Source organism: Rattus rattus, chromosome 1 (genome assembly GCF_011064425.1).
Source record: "Rattus rattus isolate New Zealand chromosome 1, Rrattus_CSIRO_v1, whole genome shotgun sequence".
Classification (NCBI taxonomy): domain Eukaryota; kingdom Metazoa; phylum Chordata; class Mammalia; order Rodentia; family Muridae; genus Rattus; species Rattus rattus.
In genome coordinates this window covers 58,896,359-58,914,558 of record NC_046154.1, presented here as the reverse complement: position 1 = coordinate 58,914,558, position 18,200 = coordinate 58,896,359, and the positions used below count along the sequence as shown (strand labels likewise).

General features: G+C 39.7%; 1 protein-coding gene and 1 pseudogene across 4 annotated transcripts in view; both read left to right on the top strand.

The window, feature by feature from the left end:
* The window catches only part of LOC116900171 (cytochrome P450 2J3), a 326,660-nt gene that overhangs the window by 303,018 nt on the left and 5,442 nt on the right, over window positions 1–18,200 (top strand). For 2 of the 4 annotated variants that reach the window (XM_032901931.1, XM_032901944.1), the window contains exons 1-6: window positions 1,649–1,858; window positions 6,244–6,406; window positions 9,355–9,504; window positions 9,884–10,059; window positions 14,547–14,723; window positions 16,512–16,653. In XM_032901931.1, the coding sequence (XP_032757822.1) occupies window positions 1,649–1,858; window positions 6,244–6,406; window positions 9,355–9,504; window positions 9,884–10,059; window positions 14,547–14,723; window positions 16,512–16,653 (1,018 nt within the window). Of the gene's footprint in view, window positions 1,859–6,243; window positions 6,407–9,354; window positions 9,505–9,883; window positions 10,060–14,544; window positions 14,724–16,511; window positions 16,654–18,200 lie in introns of those variants that run through there. The other 2 variants (XM_032901936.1, XM_032901952.1) reach the window with 2 other exon arrangements.
* LOC116885415 lies at window positions 5,262–5,634 on the top strand (annotated as a pseudogene).

The following is an 18,200-nucleotide window of genomic DNA, read 5'->3' as shown; positions in this document are numbered from 1 at the left end:
CCCAGATAGTTAGCTCTAAAAATAGAAAAGGATGTTGCCTTAAGTCCACATGATAAACTCGACCATTTGAATACTTTGCTCAGCCTTACTCATAGCATAAAGAGATAAGGATATATAACATTTGTACATGTTTATTATACTGGGCACAACTAGATTGCATAAAATGATAAGTAATAAAATGGGCTGAGAAAGATGTTAGGAAAACAATACCCTTCACAATAGCCACAAATAATATAAAATATCTTGGTGTAACTCTGACCAAGTGAGTTAAGACCTGCATGACGAGAACTTGAAGTCCCTCAAGACTCATCTAATGGATTGGTAGGATTAATATAGTGAAAATGGCCATCCTACCAAAAGCAAGCTACAGATTCAATGCAATTCCTATCAAAATTCCAGTAACATTCTTTATATATCTTGAAAGAGCAATCCTCAACTTCAAATGGAAACAACAAAAAACTCAGACTAGCTAAAACAATCCTGAACAAGAAAAGAACTTCTGAAGGTATCACCATTTCTGACTTCAAGCTGCACTACAGGGGAACAATAATAAAAACTGCTCAGTATTGGTAGAAAAACAGACAGGATGATCAGTGGAATAGAATCAAAGACAGAAAAAACCCACATATGTATGACAAAACCACATATTTGACAAAGAAACTAAAACAGTACAATGGAAGAGAGAGCATATCTTCAACAACTGGATGTCTGCACTGTCTATAAACATTGGTAGATTAAAGTTCTTAAAACCTATTGAAATGGTATGTGGGGGTAGAAAAATGCAAATAGATTTGTGGTAGTTTGAATATACTTATCCAAGAGAGTGGGCACTACTAGGAGTTGTAGCTTTGTGGAAGAACTGTGTCACTTTTTGAGTGGGCAATGAGACCCTTCTCCTATCTGCCTTCCGAACAAGATGTAGAACTCTCGGTTCCTCCAGTGCCATGCCTGCCTAGACACTTTCATAACCATAATGGCTTAAACCTAAGAACCTGTATGCCAGCCTCAATTAACTGATGTCCTTTGTAAGAGTTGCCTATGTCATGGTGTCTCTTCCTAGCAATGGAAACCTTAACGAAGACAGAATACTAAGACAAGATCCATATCAGCCTACACAAAACTCAAGTCCAAATGGATCAAAGACCTCAACATTAAATCAGATACACTAAATCTAATAGAACAGAAGGTGGGAAATAGCCTTGAACTCATTGGTATAGGAGACAACTTCCTGAACAGAACATCAACGACTCAGATAAAGTCAGCGATTCATAAATGGGACCTCATGAAACTGAAAAGCTTCCGTAAGTCAAAGGACACCACCAACAGGACAAAATGACAGTCTAAAAATCAGAAAAAGATCTTCAACAACCCTAGATGTGTGTAGGGACCGGGCAGAGAGCACTGAGCTGTCCTAGTAGGGGTTGGGTCCTCTGCTAACAGGAAGGAGTGGCTAAGATCTTTGCTCAGAGAGGCTGTCTGTGTCTCTAGGTCTCAGGGCCTCAGAAGGAAATAGAGGGGCGTGGCTGGGAAAGGGGGCGGGGTAGGGTGGAATAGATTTAGCTGACAGCCCTGCAAGGATAGGATCCCTGAACCTCAGCTCAAACCCTAATTCCCCTACACGGTCTGCTCAAGTGCTCAAGTGCCAGCCATGCTCGCAGCCGCGGGCTCCCTGGCAGCTGCCTTCTGGGCAGCTCTCCATCTCCGGACTCTGCTACTGGCTGCTGTCACCTTCCTGTTCCTGGCTGACTACCTCAAAAGCCGGCGCCCCAAGAACTACCCGCCAGGGCCGCCGCGCTTGCCCTTCGTGGGCAATTTGTTCCAAATGGACTTTACGCAGTCGCACCTGGCGATTCAGCAGGTAGGAAGGGGAGAGAGGGTGCAGGGATTTGCCCTGACCAAATCCTGAGCAGCTGGGACTTCCAGGAACAGAGGCGGTAGTGGGTAGGGCTCTATTGTTAACCCCAGGCCAAGGAGTTCGCTTCTAAACATTCCCTTTCAAGAAATAGACTGAGGGGATGGCCAACCAATAACTGGCCCAACATGAGACCCACCCAAGGGCAAGCACCAATCCCTGACACTATGATACTCCGTTACGCTTGCAAACCAGAGCCTAACATAACTTTTCCTCTGCGAGGCCCCGCCCAGCAGCTGACTGAAACAGATAGAGAAGCACAGACCAAAGTTAGATGGAGCTCTGGAGTTTCTTGGAAGAGTTGGGAGAAGAATTGACGGCTCCTTAAGGAATAGAAACTCCACAGGAAAACCAACAAATTCAACTAACATGGACCCTTGGGAACTCTCAGAAACTAAACCACCAACCAAAAAGCAGAGAGAGAGAGAGAGAGAGAGAGAGAGAGAGAGAGAGAGAGAGAGAGAGAGAGAGAGAGAGAGAGAGAGAGCCAGCAAGCGAGAGAGTGCAAATGTGCAGCTTGGTCTTCCTGTGGGCTCCTCAACAATTGGAGCGGAGGCTGTCCCTAAAGCTGTTGCCTGTCTGTGAATCCCATTCCCCTAATTGGGCTGCCTTGTGCCTCCCTCAGCTGCAGAGAAGTCTAGCTCTCCAGAAACAACGTCTCCGGATCCTGGGATACTCAGTGGGGGTGTCCATCTTCTCAGAGAAAAAGGGTTGAGGGGCATAGGAAAGGAACTGTGTAAGTGGGGCACCAGGAGGAGGGGGAGGCAGTGACTGGGATGGAAAGTGAATAAATTAATAGGGGAAAAATATGCAATTCAATTTCTGAATAAATGGAAAAATTCTTATTCTTTTATAGTATGCTTCCATCATGGTCAGAAAAAAAAAAAAACACTGTATAACATGCCAAGCTCTGTTTGATGACATAATAATAAATCATGATTAAGACAGATGTGCCCTGCCACTTTTAGAAGTGTACACAGAGTTAAAGCAAATGACCCAACTTAGTTGGTTACAGTGCCTCTTCAGTTTAAAAAAAAAAAAAAATGTATATGCATATGGTCTCCTCGTGAGTGGGGTTTTCTATAGATGCCAGCATTCTCTCACTGAGACTTGTTTTTCTCTACATCCTCCTGACTGCTTATTCATTCCTTCAGAGGAGGCTGAGGCAGAAGGAAACTTCTTAGCTTTGCCCCCCCCCCAGAACGCCTTTCCCCTCTATTCCCATACTGTCTTTTCCAGGATCGTGGTCGACAATCTGCTAGTATCTCACTTCTTGCTGGAAAAAAAAAAAAAAAAAGAAGAAAAGGGGAGGGGAACCAGAATTCTCTTCCAGGCTTCTTGAGAGATCCTCTCCATAACAGGTCAGCTGTGGAAGTCACACATAAGCTCAGAGACTCAGCCCAGGAGAGACACACAATTAGAGCAAGTGACAAGCTAGAATTCATGAGCCCCATCACTGCAGCCCTGTGTAGGGTTCAAATGGGTCCCATCTCCATGGCGTTTGACTCCAGGATAGAGAAGCAGAAAGTTAAAGAGATCTCTGGCTTGCTGATCCTAACTTTCTTTGGCTTTTGGCCAAAAGAGAACAACATTTGATGGGAGTTTTACTTGTAACAAATGCTATCATAAATTACAAGAATAACGTGATATGTCTTTATTGGATCTTTTCTGGGTTAAAATGTTGGATCTTTTATGTCTTACTATGAAGTCACATGCAAACATGGAGGTTGACTGTCTGGTATCACAGGAAGAGGTCACAGTGAACTGAGGCTGGGACACCCTCCCTGTCTGGGAATGTTTTTCATGCCTTTAGTTTGTATTTTCTATGAGTTTGCAAGTTGATATCTGAGTGCAAACAAATAAAATTAAATGATATAATTTAGTCATAATTAAATTTTAGTTGTGGCTACTAGGAAACCATCACACAAGCTAGCCCATGGCCTTCCCTTTGTGTTTTGCAATCCCCTTCATTTAGACTCTGTGATAGGCACACATGGAGTCGCTTCAGCAATCATCTGCCAGCTTTCCAGTTTCCACTGTGGAAACTGGCCGAGGGAAGGAGTGACCTGAGTTTCCTGGGTTGTTTAGGGAAATAATGACAAAACAAGGGGTTGAACCCTACATGAATTGACTCAACACTGAATGTCTACCTATATGTCTATCTACATACAAGAAAACAACATTTAATAACATACTCAAAATATTTGTTCGCAGACGCATTCACTCTATAGACACTAAACAAATGCGTGCCATGGCAGACACAACACTGGACAGTCTCTGGTCAAACGGGTCCTATGGATTCTGGTTATCAACCTTACTGTCGTATGAAATCTAGATGAATGGGTAACTCTGGACCTAGCCTTTGACAGAATGATCAAAACATCAATTGTGCCATACTTAAAAAGAATGTTTAACTGGAGCAAAGGGATACACCATTCTCAAACAATTAAAATGACATCATTTAAAAGAGGATGGGGATAGTGAAGAGGCTGGACTCCTTGTTAGGCATATGGAAACTATACTTCCTCCAGCTCGTAGTTTCTTAGCTTTCTCTAAAGTAGCTCACAAAATTATTGCAAAACATTATTTAAATAAGAGAAGCTTTATCAGACTGAAGTAGGCATGTGATACACAAGTTAGATATTCGCATGTACTTCTAGCTAGCTGTAACATGGGACCCCAGTGTACAATAGTACTAAGCATACCTTATAGGGTTCTTACATATATAAAATTAATAAATTCCAAGTCACTCTCAGGATGTCTTACATGGGTTGATGGTCATTTCATTCTCTTTCTTTTTCCTTTTATTCGTCTTTTAAAGCCTATCAGAGCAGACTCAAGACTCCTGAGAACACAGTAAGATGTTTGCACATCCATCAGTACTTTTGTACATGAGTACTGAATGAACCCGTCAATCCTGTCTCTGGACTCAGCCCCTCCATCGTTTTGTTGCTTCCATTACCAGAGCCCTCCTCTAAACCAGTTTAATGTTTAAGTAGCCACAGTTATCTTGCTATCCCTTCTGTTATCATATTTATTTATGCAAACAAACTATCCACAGATACTTACATTTTCTATGAATTCCATACTTGTAAGCCAGAGAGGAAGCTCAGTGGGTAAGGGCATCTGCTGCCAAACTTGGTCATCTGAATTCATTCACCTGAACCCACATGATGAGAGGAGAAAATAGACTCCTGAACATTGTTCTCTTACATTCACACATGCAACAGCCCCCCCCCAAACACACACACATACACAACCACTAGATAGGGTCCTGGGTCAGCCCACAGAACTCTCCTTGTAGCAGCAGCCCCATGTGCAGAGTCCAGAGCTGCAGAGAGAGCAAGTCATGGCTAGACAAATTTTTAGAAAGTTCCCTTTGCTCTTTACAGAGTATTGGTGGAAAGGAGTGCTGCCAAAACTGTAACCAAAGGTGGCATTACGCTTCCGGAAAAGTCTCAAGGAAAAGTAAGGCAACCAATAGTTATGGCTATGGGATCAGATATAGAAGGAAAGGGTGGAGAGACTCAGCCTGTCACTGTGAAAGTTGGAGACAAAGTTCTTTTCCCAGAATATGGAAGCACCAAAGTAGTTGTAGATGAATTATTCTTATTTAGAATTATTTCTTATTTAGAGATGGTGACATTCTTGGAAAGTATGTGGAAATGAAATCATTGTTGAAATGGTGTCACATGAAGCTGCCCGTTATGCTGATGTTCTGAACTGTTACATCATGAAAATAATGTCCATGCCTCTCTTTTATACTAAATGGATGATGCCTAAAAAAAGATGGATGGATGGATGGATGGATGGATGGATGGATGGATGGATAGATAGATAGGTAGATAGATAGAAGAATAGGTAGATAAATTGATTGATAGATAAATGTAAATTTTTTTTCTTGTTCTGTGCTTCCTATAGCAGACTTGCACAGAAATATCCTTGTCTTTGACAAGTGGCATTTGCTGTGTTCTCTGCCTTCACTAGACTAAAGAATGCTTCCATTAGAGAATCTGCTTATTTATTGAAATTTGTGTCTTAAAGCCTTCTCTACACTGTAAAGAATACACTGTAGATAAACTTTCCTCTCCTATTCACTCATGCTAGTGAATTTATATAGTAGAAACTCCATTCCTGAAATGGATTTGAGTTAAGTACAGTAGCAGGGTTAAAAAAATAAAGCCAAGAACATTTCCACAAACCAAGTTTTATTCATTCACAGGGAAATAAGAACCTATCAGTATGATTCCCATTGGTTACACACATGACTGCCATCCCTGGCCACAGAGATATGAGCCTGCTTACCTCTGACTATTGAAATATTTTTTTAGTTTGTGAAGAAGTATGGAAATGTTATCAGTCTTGATTTGGGAATCATGTCTTCAGTGATCATAAGCAGCCTGCCTTTAATCAAAGAAGCCTTTTCTCACCTGGATGAAAACTTTATAAATCGCCCTATATTTCCTCTACAAAAACACATCTTTAATAATAATGGTAAGTTTTCGTATGTTTTAATTATGTATTATAATTTTTATGATATATTATAAAATGATTATTAAAATTATGGGAGCAGGTAGGCTCCTAGCCCATGTTATAACTTATTAGGATGAATAATTAATATTATTATCAAATAAAATCACAAAACAAAATTTGAAGTCTATTAATCTAACAGAACAGCATTTTAGATGCTAATCACTCTTTGAAATAATTCATTAATTAATTCTATATCAATTTACTCTGTTGTCTGCTATGAGGAGCACAGTGCTACACATATGTCTTAGGGCTACTATTGCTAGAATGAAATTTGTGACCAAAACAACTTTGGAGGAGAGTGCTTACTTGGATTATGATTCCATGCCATTGTCCAACCTCAGTATTGGACAATGGAAGTTGGGACAAGAACCTGGAGGCTGGAGTTAATACAGAGGCCATAGGGAAATATTATTTATTGATTTCCTCCTTATGGGTTGTTCAACCTGATTTGTTATGCACTCCAGGCCCACTGCCCAGGGTTGGCTTTATCCACATTGTCTGGACCCTCCTACACTGAAAACAAATTAGGACAATGCCCTATAGGCTTGCCTCCAGCCCCTATCTTATGGAGGCATTTTCTCAACTGAAGCTTCCTCCTCTCGAATGAATTTAGTTTGTGTCAAGTCAACATAAAACCAGACTAGTATAATTGATTAAAAGAAAGTAAAATATATTTAAAATGTTCTTCTGTATTATCTCTATTGGATGAGAAAGAAAATCAAGTAAAGGCATTAATAAAATTGTGAAGTTTTATAATTAAACCTGAATGAATGAAGAAGACTTTTATTAGAGATGCCTAATGTCCAAGGATTCTGAAAAACCTGAGTAAATGATATTCATTTAATGGCCTGAATAAATAATTAGTCAAGGGGTTATAATATCCTTGAAAGGGCAAGAAGGACAGAGGTGCTGAGGAACTGAGAGGCATCCGGTGTGGCAAGCACGGTATTCAAAGGACATAATTAAACGCACAGGGACACTTCTGTGCATGGTCAGAAAGAGCACAGACAGTGTTTGCTAAAATGTTGATTTTCATTCCAACAGCTTGGAAAGCTTCTGAATGGTTTTGAACATAGGAGATCTTAGTATATCATGTCAAGGATGGATGAAAGATATTAGGAAACATATCATTATAGATATGAAAGGTGGAAGCTTGCACATTCCAGTAGCAAAACCAGATGCATCCCTGATGAAAGCCAACAGGATATCATGTTCTACATGCCAGGAAAATAGGGTGCTGAGAGAACACCACCATGACTTTGGTGGTTAAACTTAATTGTCAACTTAATTGCATTTCGAAGCAACTACAATCCAAGAATCTGGGTGCAGAAAAGAAATGAGGAATTTTGCTTCATTGAATCATTTGATGTGGGAAGATGCACCCTAAATCTGAATCATTTGAGATTCTGGAATCAGAAGGACTCACCTTAAATCTGGGCCACACCTTCTGATTGCAGCCCACATAAAGGAGCATGGGGAAAAGGAAGCTTTTGTCTTTTTCCTCCTTGCCCTCACTCTCACTGGCAAGTTCAACTATCCTGATGCTGAGAAATTCCTTCACTGGTGTTAGAACCTACGTCTTAGGATTCCAGTGCAGACTAGCTGAGACATCCAGCATCACAGACTGAACAATCATAGCACTATTGGCCTTGAATCAGGAGACAGTGATTTTTAGACTAGCCTGTAAGCCACTCTAACAAATTCCCCTCTACTGTATCTAGATTCATTTTATCAGTTCTAGTCCTTTAGAACTGTGGGTTACATCCTCTTTGGAGGTGGAATGACTTTTTTTACAGGGGTCACCCAAGCCAATAAGAAATATCAAATATTTACATTATGATTCACAGCAGTAGCAAAATTATAGTTATAATGTAGCTATGAAAATAATTTTATGGTTGTGGGTCACCGTAACATGTGGAACTGCATTAAAGAGTCACAACATTAGGAAAGGTGCAGACCACTGCTTTAGAGAACCCCAACTAATACAGATTATGGTAACAGGAGTAGTTCCTGGGACTCAGCTTTACATAGATAACAATACTTATATTGTTGTGGGGTCCACTTAGACCCAACATAACTCATATGCTAGATCAGTGAAGATGACAAAAATTTATTATAATTAAGCTACCACTTATCAATTGGGACCACAGAATAGACTTGGGAATGAACTACATCCCCCTCCTCCATCCCCAACCCAATGTTACTGAATTTTCAAGCTTAAAAACTGCAAACATCTATGCCAAGTTACAGATACATTGTCCCATAAATCAGGGTTTAGGGTTTCCTTAAGAGTGTGTCTTTCTGGTATACTTATCCTGTCCCCACTGCATGGATTATTCAACTGTGGCATGGAGTAGCCTAGCATTTATGTCCTACTTGCAAACCAGGAAGACAGTTACCCCAGGAGGGCTTGGAAATTTAAGCTTTATTTGACTCCTACTTGAAATGGAAATTTTATTCAAAATTACTTCAGTTTGGTTTCTTATTACACATATCTATGAAACAAAAATGTAAATACATCAAACACAAAGTGCTGGTTCTGGGGGGACCTACAATTGACCACTTTGATAGCTACCTAGTAACCATATTACCATGAAATTTTACTTTATCATTGTATCTTAATTTTTCCATCCATTGGAATGGGTCTAGCATATTTTGGTAGTAAGCCTTTAAATTTTCTAAGAATGCCAAATTAAAGAATATATTAGAAGTACTTACTAAACTGTGCAATGTTGTAAGCCACCAGGAGATGATAGACATTATATCCCTTACTTTGTGACATTCTCTCTAGACAGCAGTCAAGCCCCTTATTGGCCCTTCTCCTTTCCATTGCAAATGTGTCCTTACAGTTCATGAGATAATTTTAGAACAGAATCACAATGTCATAATGCTGAATCTCTTCTTTCCAGGATTGATCTTCTCCAGTGGACAGACATGGAAGGAGCAAAGGAGGTTTGCCCTGATGACTCTGAGGAACTTTGGATTGGGAAAGAAGAGCTTAGAGCAGCGAATCCAGGAGGAGGCTCACCATCTTGTGGAGGCCATAGGAGAGGAGGAAGGTGGGAATTCACAGGGGAGCTGCAGGTGGCTGTGGCCCTTTCATTCATTGGACAGATTCCTACTAAATATCTAAGTGCTTCTCCTGCGATCCGCACTGTGCTTCTCACTGAGGATTGAACAGTGACTACCTAGACATGTCCCTTCCCTAGGAGTTCTGCATCTAAGCACATACAAGGGTCATTAAACAAATTGCTGAACTTAAAGTCTGGTTGTCAGTCTGACTTTCCAGAAATCAGGAGAGTCCTTGGCTCATGTCAGACCCCATGTCGTGTGCTCTGGCCATACCTTTTGACATGGTTCTCTAGGATGTTTTTCTGTCATGTGGAATTAACAAACCAGAACTTTGGAAGATGCATCTCTTTCTTCATTCACATCCAGGACAGCCTTTTGATCCTCACTTCAAGATCAACAATGCAGTTTCCAATATCATTTGCTCCATCACCTTTGGGGAAAGGTTTGAGTACCATGACAGCCAGTTTCAGGAGCTGCTGAAGTTACTGGATAAGGCCATGTACCTGGGTACTTCCATGATGATCCACATAAGCATTCTGGCTGTCTTTATTTTAAGAGAAAATGGAACCTGTGCTGATTCTAGTACAGATAGGTTCTTTCTTTTTTGTTTCCAGGACTTTTAAAAACTAAAATATAACGTCTTCAAGTTGAGTTTGACACTAATTTATCTCAATTTTATCTGTTGATTTGGAAGTCCTAGAGAGGAAAACTTACTGTACAAAATGTTTCCCATATATTAATGAAGTATCAACATTTACATGCTATCCATTTGTGTCCAAATGCCACTCTTTTCTAAGGCTACCTCTTCATAGCTCTCACTCATACTCCAAGGATAAGTTCTTCCCTTCTGTCCACCTGTTTATTTGCTCTTCCACATAGCCCTTTGTCATTGTTCATTCATCTTTTCCCAGTGGTTAGACATTTGGTTGATTCTCAGTTAAGGTTGCCATTAATAGCGCTGCTACAAATACTTTAAATGTTCTTGTGAATAAATCTGCTAATCTTTCTTGAATTTTTATGTAGATATAAAACATGTTATCAAAAACTTGTTCCACTATTTACATGACAGTTCCTTAAAACTGTCAATATTGTAGTACCGTAACATGTAGCCCTTTGGGGTTCAATCTTCACTCCTATGTTGGTAGGCCCTATGTTCCCATATTTATCCATATATAAATGTTCCTCTTAGAATTGCCTTCACCATCTCTCAGATTGTGTGGTAGGCTCACCTTTCATCATTTTATTCTAGAAGCTTGGTGTCTTTTTTTTTTTTCAAGATTCTATTTGTCAGTCTCTGTATTTGTTTAGCTTCTGTAGTGTTTCTTGCTATTAGGTTTCAGTTCTATTACACTATAGTCTACTTGAATATGATAGATTATATTCCTCAGTAGATTATTTTATTCTTTTGGATTTGGTAATGCTTGGATACTTTTATTTTACAGATAGTTCCATATACTACTAAGAACAAAGAATTTTCCATTACACTTGGATGGAATACTTTCCAGATATCTATTGAGTTCATTTGATCAATGGTACAGTTTAGCTCTGAGTTTCTTCTCAGTACAGTTTCTCTGCTGGTTTATTCAAGATGACCTACGCAGGCTTGGGAATGTAATGCTGACATCACCCATAATTATTGTATGAAGATCTATCTGAACTTCATGTTCATTATTGCCCCAAATTTTGGTGCATATATATTTACAATTTTTCTCATTGAAAAGTTGTTTCTTTTATGAATATGTAATGGCCTTCTTTATCTCCTCTAGCTAGTTTTGATTTAACACCAGAATAGGTAATCCAGCCTGTCTTTGGTTTCTGTTTGCTTCGTGGATGTTTTCCTTCTTTGACTTTTAATCTGTGGGTATCTTTTCTGTAATGTGTGTTTTATGGAGGTAATGCTATGTTGAATCTAGTTTTCTATCTAGTCAATCAGTCACTCTATGTCTATTTACTGATGAGCTAAGGCTATTAATATTTAAGGTTATTATGGAGAGGAGTTACTGGTTATGGTAATTTTGTCAGTTGTCCCATTTTTTTTCCTGGATGTTTGGATTATTTAGATTTTACTTTCCCTTGATTAATAGAAAGGATTTGCTTGTCTCCTGCATTAGTCATGATGAATTCCCTCCTAGCCCTTCTTTATTCAATCCTTCTTATAAATGTATTCTTTTCTGTGCTCTCATGAAGGAGACTTGTCTTTCTTCTTCTGTTTATAGCATCCTTCCATGTACCTTCTCTGGTGCTGTCTTAGTGGTCAGCGCTTGGCTTAGTCTGAATTCTTCTTGACAGGTGCATTATTCCTCATCAGTTTTAAAACAGACCTGAGCTAACTGTGTAGCACATGATTGGCAGTTCTTCACTTTCATGGTTCATCGGCTCTTCCTAAGCATTTCCAGGCTTTGAGAGCTGCTGATCTGGAATCTGATGTTACTCTCCTGTTTCAGGCTTTGTATGTCCTTCAGAATATTTCTATTACAATGTAATTTTTAAATTTTAATTATGTGTCTGTGTGTGCATATGTGTACATGATAGTAAACATGAAGTCAAAGGATACCTTTGAGAATCAATTCTGTTCTTTAGTTGTGGGATCCAGTGCTTGAACTTGAGTTGTCGGGCTTCTGCAGCAAACCTGCTGAGGCATCTCCTAGGGGACCCTTTAAAACATTAACTATTGCCACTGTCCTTTGACTTTTTATTTACCACGGAGATCTTCTTCTCATGTAATGTCTATTTGGGCATCTAAATGCCTCTTATACTGGAGTGTCTTCTTGTTTCTTTGACTTGGGGAAATGTTTTGCTATGATTTCATTGAATGTGTTATTCATCCCTTTCCTTTTTAGCTCAGCTTCTGAAATAAGATCATGCGTATTTCTGGGCGTGGTCTCTTGATCATATCACAGTTCTTACACATTTCTACCTTAGTCATTGCTTACATTTTCATTACACTGTTGGACTGTAGGGTCCACAGCAGTGTTGTCCCTTCTAGATCTTCTTTTGGCTGGAGACAGTTGCTAGGGTTTTCCATTGTGGCTTTGGGGTTTTATTTGTTTATTTGTTTGTTTCATATAATTTTTGATTCAAGTTTTAAATTCCCAACATTTCTGTTTGTTTGTGGTTTGTTTTTTTTTTATCAATTCTCAAATTTCCTTGCTCTATTTTCACCTGTTCTCTCCATTTTTCATCTTGATTGCTGCTTTTCTCTTCCTTTTCCCAGTTGCTTCCTTGCCGCTAACTTTCAGTTCTGGGGCCCACACTGGAGTCTGCCGCATGTCTGCCCCCTTCCTGACTCTGGTCATTTTAATCAGGAAATTCTTGGACACATTCTCCAACAATTAACTTGTTTCAGGGTGTTTGAATTGAGTTACGATTTTGGACATGTCGTATTGTCTTTTTTTTTCCTTTTATTTGTTTGTTGTTATTTATTTATTTGTTGATTTCATTCATGCATCTAGTGGTTGGGGTATCTCTTCTGGATTTTTTGAAATGATCTTTTTATTGATCAGCCTGTTCTTGAAGGCTAGTGCCACTTTGTGAGTGGAAACGAACTGCCCTAGTGGTGATACTAAACTCTACAGATTAAAAATTACACTTGAAAGTCAATGATATTTCCCTAACATATCATTGTTGAAATGATAATCTGAAGGCTGCTTTGCAATTCTCTCTGAAGATAAATTTAAGTTAAGTGTAGAAACAGCAAGTAAAATAAAGGAAGACAAGGAAAGGAAGAAAAGAAGAGAAGAGAAGCAAAATTCATGAATGAGGAAGTGGACAAAATGTTATGAAAAAGTACCAGAGATTTTTAAAAGTGAGGGAGGAGGCATCACAAATGTTTCTCAATAGTGAAAAGTTCCAAAGCTTAAATAAATGTAAGATAAAAAACAAGAAAACTATTATTTTAACTGTAGTTAACATTTAATTGTATTTAACTATAGAGAATAAAGTCATAAATGCAAGGGGAAGGCACAGGATATAAAAAATAATTTGTGGAAGAGAAATGTTATTGCCTCCAAATTTAAAAAAAACTTGATAAATAGCATTAGATGAGTCCATGAATGGAGTAAAAACTAAAATGTAACTTAAAAATATGTTGTCCACTTAAAAATTCTGCAAATGAAAAGAACAAAAAAGGAGGGACAAAAGGAAGAGAATCAATAAAGGTAACGCAACTGACTCCGTTGTGCTCTGGGTCATCAAAAACTGCTGCTTACGTGCATTGCAGAAGAGGCGACCGAGCCTGTGACTCCTGTCTTGGTTTTGGCTTGTGCTGTTGCTGAGTTTGTGCCTCAGCAAGCATCCCACATCTGCAGATTAGGCTTCGCCGCATCTCTTTTCCTTCCATGGCTAACAGCGGCCTCTGCTGGTCAAACTTGGCATTGCATTTTGTTTGTGATCAGGGCAAGACTTCCTTAGATTATGTGACCTGGAGCCATTCTCAGGCGGGGTTGTGTCCCAAGTATGTGGAGAGTGTGGGAAGCAACCTGCCTCCACACATTCAAGGCCTTCTGTACTGAACACCACTCTGGAGGAATTCCCCTTTAGCTCGTGGACACCCCAGGCATGCCAGAGTTTCTGGGTTCTGTAGCAACAAACAACATAAAGTTAGTTGCATAATTTGACCCAGCCCCTGGCCTCAGACTCAGAATTATCAAACTCCATGGTAAATTTAAGTTGATAAGGTCAATTTGTAGCCTCTGCATGTGGAACTATCTCCCCCTGTGTGCTTCACAACCTGATCTCACTTCCTGCCACCCTCATCCTTTGGACCTTCTGTGTCTTTGATGATATTATGATCAAAATTAGGACAACTACTAAATGCTATACCGCACCGACACAGCCATAATGTCCTAAGTAGGAAGCAGTTGGACCGGTGAGAAGTGGTTGGAGGCTGGTGCGTTTTCCGTGGGAGGGGTGAAGCACCGACAGGGTGTGAAGGAAAGCGGGAGGCCACTGTGGAAGATGAAGAGGGAAAGTCAAAACTGTCTTGAAACATAGAAAGTGACTTTATGATCGCCTTCCTCTCCCCAATTAGCTCTACAACATGTTCCCATGGATAATCAAACATCTCCCAGGACAACACCAAACCTTGTTGGCTACCTGGGGAAAACTGAAATCATATATTGCTGATATCATTGACAATCACCGCAAAGACTGGAACCCTGCTGAGCCGAGAGACTTCATTGATGCTTTTCTCAACGAAATGGCAAAGGTAGGAGGAAGATAGCACCTGTGTCTTTTTACTGACTGAGTGGTAAGAGTGGTGTAGAATAGCTTCCAATTGATCCAGCAGCAGGCAACCTCAATGGTTGGATTTTACCATACCACGCATTTGTTCATTCTCTCATATTTCTGGATAGTCCCTGTCATCCTGTCTACCAGGCAAGCTACTTTGGGAGACAATAGAAACTTCATTGCCTTGAGTCTCCTGTCTCCTAAAGGATATTGATGTTTGTTCCTGATGCTCATCGTCCTAAATTCAATGCCAAGATTGCAACATCTCTTTCCTTTCTGATCCCTCTACATAGTATTTCTCTCGTTCTAACCCTGGGGGCCTCTCTTATAAGGTTAACCTTTCCCCTGAAATTAATCATACCTACAGTTAACAGGCAACCTGCAACTCCCCTCCTTTGGCTTTTTCCCGTATCTGAAGGAGATGTTCACAAAATAAAAGTAGTAGTTAAATTTCAGAACTTTATTTTGTTATGAGTTGGTCCAAAGCTAAACCCCCCCTCCTGTAACAGACAAACTTCAGCTGAGAGGTAGAGTTGACCCATTTATTTCTAGGGGAAGAATCTATCATTACATGGTCTCCATATCATCACTAGTCTATAATATACAAAGGCAAGAAAACACTGAGAAAACATCAGTTAATTTTGCATCCCCGTGCCAACAACATGTGGCAGCAAATTAAATAAAGCAAAACTGTACTCTGGCTGGCTTTCAGAAGATTTTCATCTAAAGCGGCAAATGGCAAAGGAGCTAAATTGGTGGACCGAAGGGTGTGGGGTTGGCTTTCACAGCACAGTGGGTCAGGAAGCAGAAACAAGGAGGAGAACATGGGTTTGCTGTAACTTCCTCATGGATGTCTAGTTCCTTCAGTAAGACATTATATTCCTATTTCTAAGAACTTTCCAAATACTGTCAGTGCAAGGAACCAAGTATTTAATGAGGAATATCTTGAATTTAAGACATACTGTAAAATGTAAGCCTTCGGCTCCAGTAGGCCTCTGGCTGATATCATTGACTCTGTCATAGAAGCTCCGACTCACTGCATAGCAGGCTCTTCCTCTGCTTAGCACACAATGGTAAATATTTTATTTATTTAGCTTATTTATTTGTTGATTTTTACATCTTCTCTGTTATTTTATCTTCCTGGTATAGTATTGGTAGAAGCCATATTGTATGCCCAGGAGAAGAGGCAAATCACTTACTCTGTGAGGTACAGGCGTGAGACCATCAGCATTGTGAGCATACTAACAAATCGATCCTTCCAGAGGGAGTGATGAAAAGCGGTGTTGTTTTCATAAAGAACAATTGATAGGATCGGTGATGTTTTAACTTTGCAAGCTGATGCAGATTGGAGAATAAACGAACACAGAAATTTTATTTTAATTTTTCTGTATGAACAAAGTCACCTGTTAAATATTGGCTTTGAGCCTGTTGTCGTCCCCACAAATGATAATAGTGTGTTAAGATTGTGTGTCATTCTTATTGTATAGCCTGACATATAAATGTAGCAAGGATATAAAGTGAGTGCCCTAGGTTACACAGATATTTGATGATATGGCGGACACTGGAAGCCAAATAAGCTTTTTTAATATGTTCCCTTCCCACTGTGCAAAAAAAAAAAAAAAAAGTTCAGTAATAAGAATGGTTGATTTGATTTTCAAAGGAATCATCACTCTGACTTAATCCAGTTCATTCCTCCTGGTGAGGACCAGTGTTCTGAGATGATCACAAATCCTCTAAATAAACAAACGTACACTGTCTTTTCCAGTACCCAGACAAGACGACTACAAGTTTCAATGAAGAAAACCTCATCTGCAGCACCCTGGACCTCTTCCTTGCTGGGACAGAGACAACATCCACGACACTGCGCTGGGCTGTGCTCTACATGGCCCTCTACCCAGAAGTCCAAGGTGAGCATGTGCTTACTGTGTCTAATCAAAGCAGAATGGGGCCAGAAGATGTAGAGCGTGGTAGAGTGACTGAGGAGCAGTGAAACAACATTTGGGAAGGGGCACATCTTGCACATGTTCCATTAGGACTATGATTGTTCCAAGAGTACAAATATGACAGTCTGTACCTTCAACAATATTGGAGGTTAGGAGAAAAGAATGAAGTCAATTTACATTGCGGTAGGATCCAGCAAGAATGACATTACCACACGGCATTCACCCATCCCTTCCTCTCTCTGAAGCAATCCTTCCCGTTTTGGGTACTGTCCTAGTTCTTTATTCTGTATCTGATGTCTTGTGATATGCACCTTTCTGGCAGACTCGGGATCTGCCCATCTCTGCCTCACAAGTAGTAGTCAGATAACAAGCAAGCACAGATTACCACATCTTACATTTGTTCTGTGACTCCAACTCATGTTCTCGTGTGTGCGTGGCAGCCAATTTACTAAGTTACATACAAACGCTTTTAATATATTTCTCATATATATATATATATATATATATATATATACTGTATCAATATTATCCAAATACATATGGGCTACTACTTAAAATGTCTTGCTTGCTTGCTTGTGGTACATTTTGAGAAAACTTGAGGCCTATTTAATTATGATTCTGACTCGCCTTCTAAAACAAAGATTCCAGGATATTAAGCAATAGTTTATTTTAGCTGTTTTAGCAATAGTTTATCGCTAAAAGCTCTTAAAACATATATCATATATATATATATATATATATATATATATATATATATATATATATATATATATAGAGAGAGAGAGAGAGAGGGAGAGGGAGAGAGAGAGAGAGAGAGAGAGGCTGGACCTTGTAAAGTTCCTAGAGTTCCAAATCCTTTTTGCCTTATGACTGTGTTGAGCTCAGCTGAGGACCAGCAGACTGTACAGTGGCTCTCATGAGGACAGCCTTTGCACCCGCAGGAAGAAAACTGCGAAAAGGACCAGACATTGTCTCTATAAGCCTTGTTCCAAGAGTAAAACTTTACATCTATTTTGTTTTACTTGCAAAGCTCTGTCACATGTACTCATTCTACACTGCTTCTTATAGAATCTGAGAAATAATATTTTTAGCTAGAAGACCAGATACTGTTATGAGCTTAGCCATGGAGATCCTGATTATTCAGTTCAGAATATATGAAAACTTATGTTTATGCTGTGGGCTTGAAAAAAGCTATAGAATTTGCAGTTTTCTAAACTAGGCTTTTAAGAGGTAGAGAACTTTTATTTCCTCACAATCAGGATGCTGGGTGAAATAAAAGCAAGGAAAATTTGGGAGACAATGTTTTAACATTTTTTATTGGTTATTTTGTTTATTTTACATTTCAAATATTATCCCCTTCCCAGTTTCCCTCCAACCCCCCATTTTACCCCCTTCCCTGCCTCCACGAGAAATGCTCCCAACCCACTCCTGCCCCACCACCCTAGCATTACCCTACACAAGGGCATTGAGCCTTCATAGGACCAAGGGCTCCCATTGATGCCAGACAATGC